A 2,682-nucleotide genomic window follows, 5' to 3' on the forward strand; every position below is an offset into this window, starting at 1 on the left:
ATGCAGCAAAACGTTTTTTATACTCAATCAAATATTAATCAATTGCAGAAACATGTATTAGTCTGTTATGGAGTAGTTACATCTTTACCAGTTGTCCCCGACCTTTTTTGTTCCAAGGACTGGTCAGCCAGTACCACCCGTTACTACAGACCGTTAGCAAGGTGCCGAGCATGGAAGGATCGTTACATTTTTCAAAATAAAACATCCTTTTACGCTGTACGATTTTTGAAAATCTTGTCGTTGATACCATCACACTGTACGAGTGATGTACGGACAAAGCTCACGATTTATGTACTCGCACTGTACGGTCCGATCATCGAACACGACCAGAGAGCTCACACTGTGCGGGTGAAAACGGCCCGTCGCCCCCTGCTGACTGTCCTGTGTATTGACAGCTGTCAATAAAGATTTATTTGAAAGCTCTGACGCCGGTTATTAGCAACATGAGTTGCTGCGATACTGTGGACAGTACGTTTGGAAAAGAAGGGGCGCCGGCGCGTCTGGAGTCGGAGATGGCTCAATAAACGTGGACAGTACGGTGCTATTTTACGATAATATTTTCATGCCACCGACGTCTCGCCATAGTGACACTTGTAGTGATCACTTTGCGCAGGCGCACTGAGGGAGAAATGCTCCGGTCGGCTCAATGTGCGAAAGAATTTGTCGGCCGACTAAAATTTCTGACATGTCAGAAATTCTTACGACCGTCCGACGGTGGTTCAGGAACAGCAAATCGGCCCTCGTTACTGTATGGCAAAAAAGACGCCAGACGAAACGTGAAATCGGGCCGAGCGTCGCCAGGTTGTGCATCTCAAAAATAGGGTAAAAAAATTGGCTAAAATCGTACAGTGTATGTCCGCCCTTAGTATCAGAGTCTGAATGACCTATTATTTTAAAACATTGCCAGATTATCTTTAAATCAAGAAAGTAAATGGATACGACTGGATTTTCTTTGAATGACGTAAATTAGTAAAAATTAAGTACATTTTTTCATTGCGGCCCGGTACCAAATGACCTATGGACTGATACTGGTCCGTGGACCAGGGGTTGGGCACCCCTGATCTATACAGGTCTTTCATTTACAACCGGCCCTTCAAGGGGAACTGTATTGCTGATGTGGCCCCCGTGTAAAAATGAGTTCAACACGTCCGACCTAGATGTTAAAACCCATGATTGTGTTTATATTTGAATAATAAATATTTGTGCTGTCAGCAGACGAACCGTAGTATATCATAGTAAAATGTGCTGCATGTATGAAGTGCAAGTGTCTTTTTTTTTTGTGATTTTAGACATCTGGGCAATTGGCTGCATCTTCGCGGAGCTCTTAACATCGGAGCCTATTTTCCACTGTCGCCAAGAAGATATCAAGACAAGTAATCCCTTCCATCATGATCAACTGGATAGAATATTCAGTGTCATGGGTTTTCCCGCAGGTCTGTACTAATATACACTCTTCAGTACGATACAGCTACAGACAAAGATAAATGTATAGGGTAGATTTTTTTAAGACATAGTGTACAAATGAGTGAATATAGCTACGACATAAAAAGGCTTAAATATACTGTATATATTTTTTTTATGGACAGAAAAGAAGCCTATGTAATATATATGTATTTCCCGTTAGTGTTTTCCTCAAAATGTATTACAGAGGGGCTATTACAGAGATATGAGTTTTCCAAGTTACGAGTCAGCAACTTTTGCAAGATTTCCCTCGTGATACGACGAAACATCGAATTACGAGCGCTCAGCCGAGCTCCATTTTTCCACTCAACACTGTCGGGCTGTCTGTCCCTCGCTTTATTTCTCTCTTTCTCTCTCACTAACTCACTCTCTCTCTTTATCTAAATCTAAATCGAGTCCTCACTCCCAGTACTTCTCCTATCTTAGTGGCCTGGGTTATTTTACCCATTTTTATAAAAATATATATATATATATAAAATGTTTTTCTTAATTATTATTATTTGATATTATCAATATATTTGTTGATATATATATAAAATATAATATATATACAGTGAAAATTCTCTTTTCGCTCCCTCAGTACATCGCAGATATTTTTTTAATCCGTTTCGCGGAAGTTTAGCTATATCGCATTTTTTTCCGGGAAATATATATTTTTTAATTTCCAGTATTTTCATTATTTTTGTGATTTTCTAACATTTTCTAACCTAAAAATTAAACAGTAAAAATATAGCCGGGTCTTGGAACGCAACTATCGCGATAGGAGAGAACGGATTGATATGGCGAAGTTTACCTTTTCAGTGAAAAAAAACATTTGCTATGTAATGTAATATTTCCTGAAGCCACCGTACATGCGCTTGATTGACAAGTTGTTGTCCATAATTTGACAGATAAGGATTGGGAAGATATCCGGAAGATGCCTGAATATCCTACTCTACAGAAGGACTTTAGAAGGACGACGTAAGTAACGACGCGCCGATGATGTCATCATTGTCCCCATCTTCTAACAGCAACCAACCAATGACAAGAGAAGCAGTTTATTGTCTTACGGTGTGTTTTCTGTCCCCAAAAGGTATGCTAACAGCAGTCTAATCAAATATATGGAGAAACATAAAGTCAAACCGGACAGCAAAGTTTTCTTGCTGGTGCGTATACACACACACACACACAATTATACATTCTGTTTTGTACAGCTGTATACATACATATATACATATATAT

At 39.4% G+C, this 2,682-nt stretch overlaps 1 protein-coding gene across 2 annotated transcripts in view; it reads left to right on the plus strand.

Moving 5' to 3' along the window:
- The window catches only part of cdk19 (cyclin dependent kinase 19), a 31,105-nt gene that overhangs the window by 16,961 nt on the left and 11,462 nt on the right, over positions 1-2,682 (plus strand). For both annotated transcript variants that reach the window (XM_008312613.3, XM_025056874.1), the window contains exons 7-9: positions 1,290-1,433; positions 2,352-2,421; positions 2,534-2,606. In XM_008312613.3, coding sequence (XP_008310835.1) covers positions 1,290-1,433; positions 2,352-2,421; positions 2,534-2,606 — 287 coding nt within the window. The remainder of the gene's footprint in view (positions 1-1,289; positions 1,434-2,351; positions 2,422-2,533; positions 2,607-2,682) is intronic.

The sequence above is a fragment of the Cynoglossus semilaevis genome, chromosome 7 (genome assembly GCF_000523025.1).
Source record: "Cynoglossus semilaevis isolate Cse_v1.0 chromosome 7, Cse_v1.0, whole genome shotgun sequence".
Classification (NCBI taxonomy): domain Eukaryota; kingdom Metazoa; phylum Chordata; class Actinopteri; order Pleuronectiformes; family Cynoglossidae; genus Cynoglossus; species Cynoglossus semilaevis.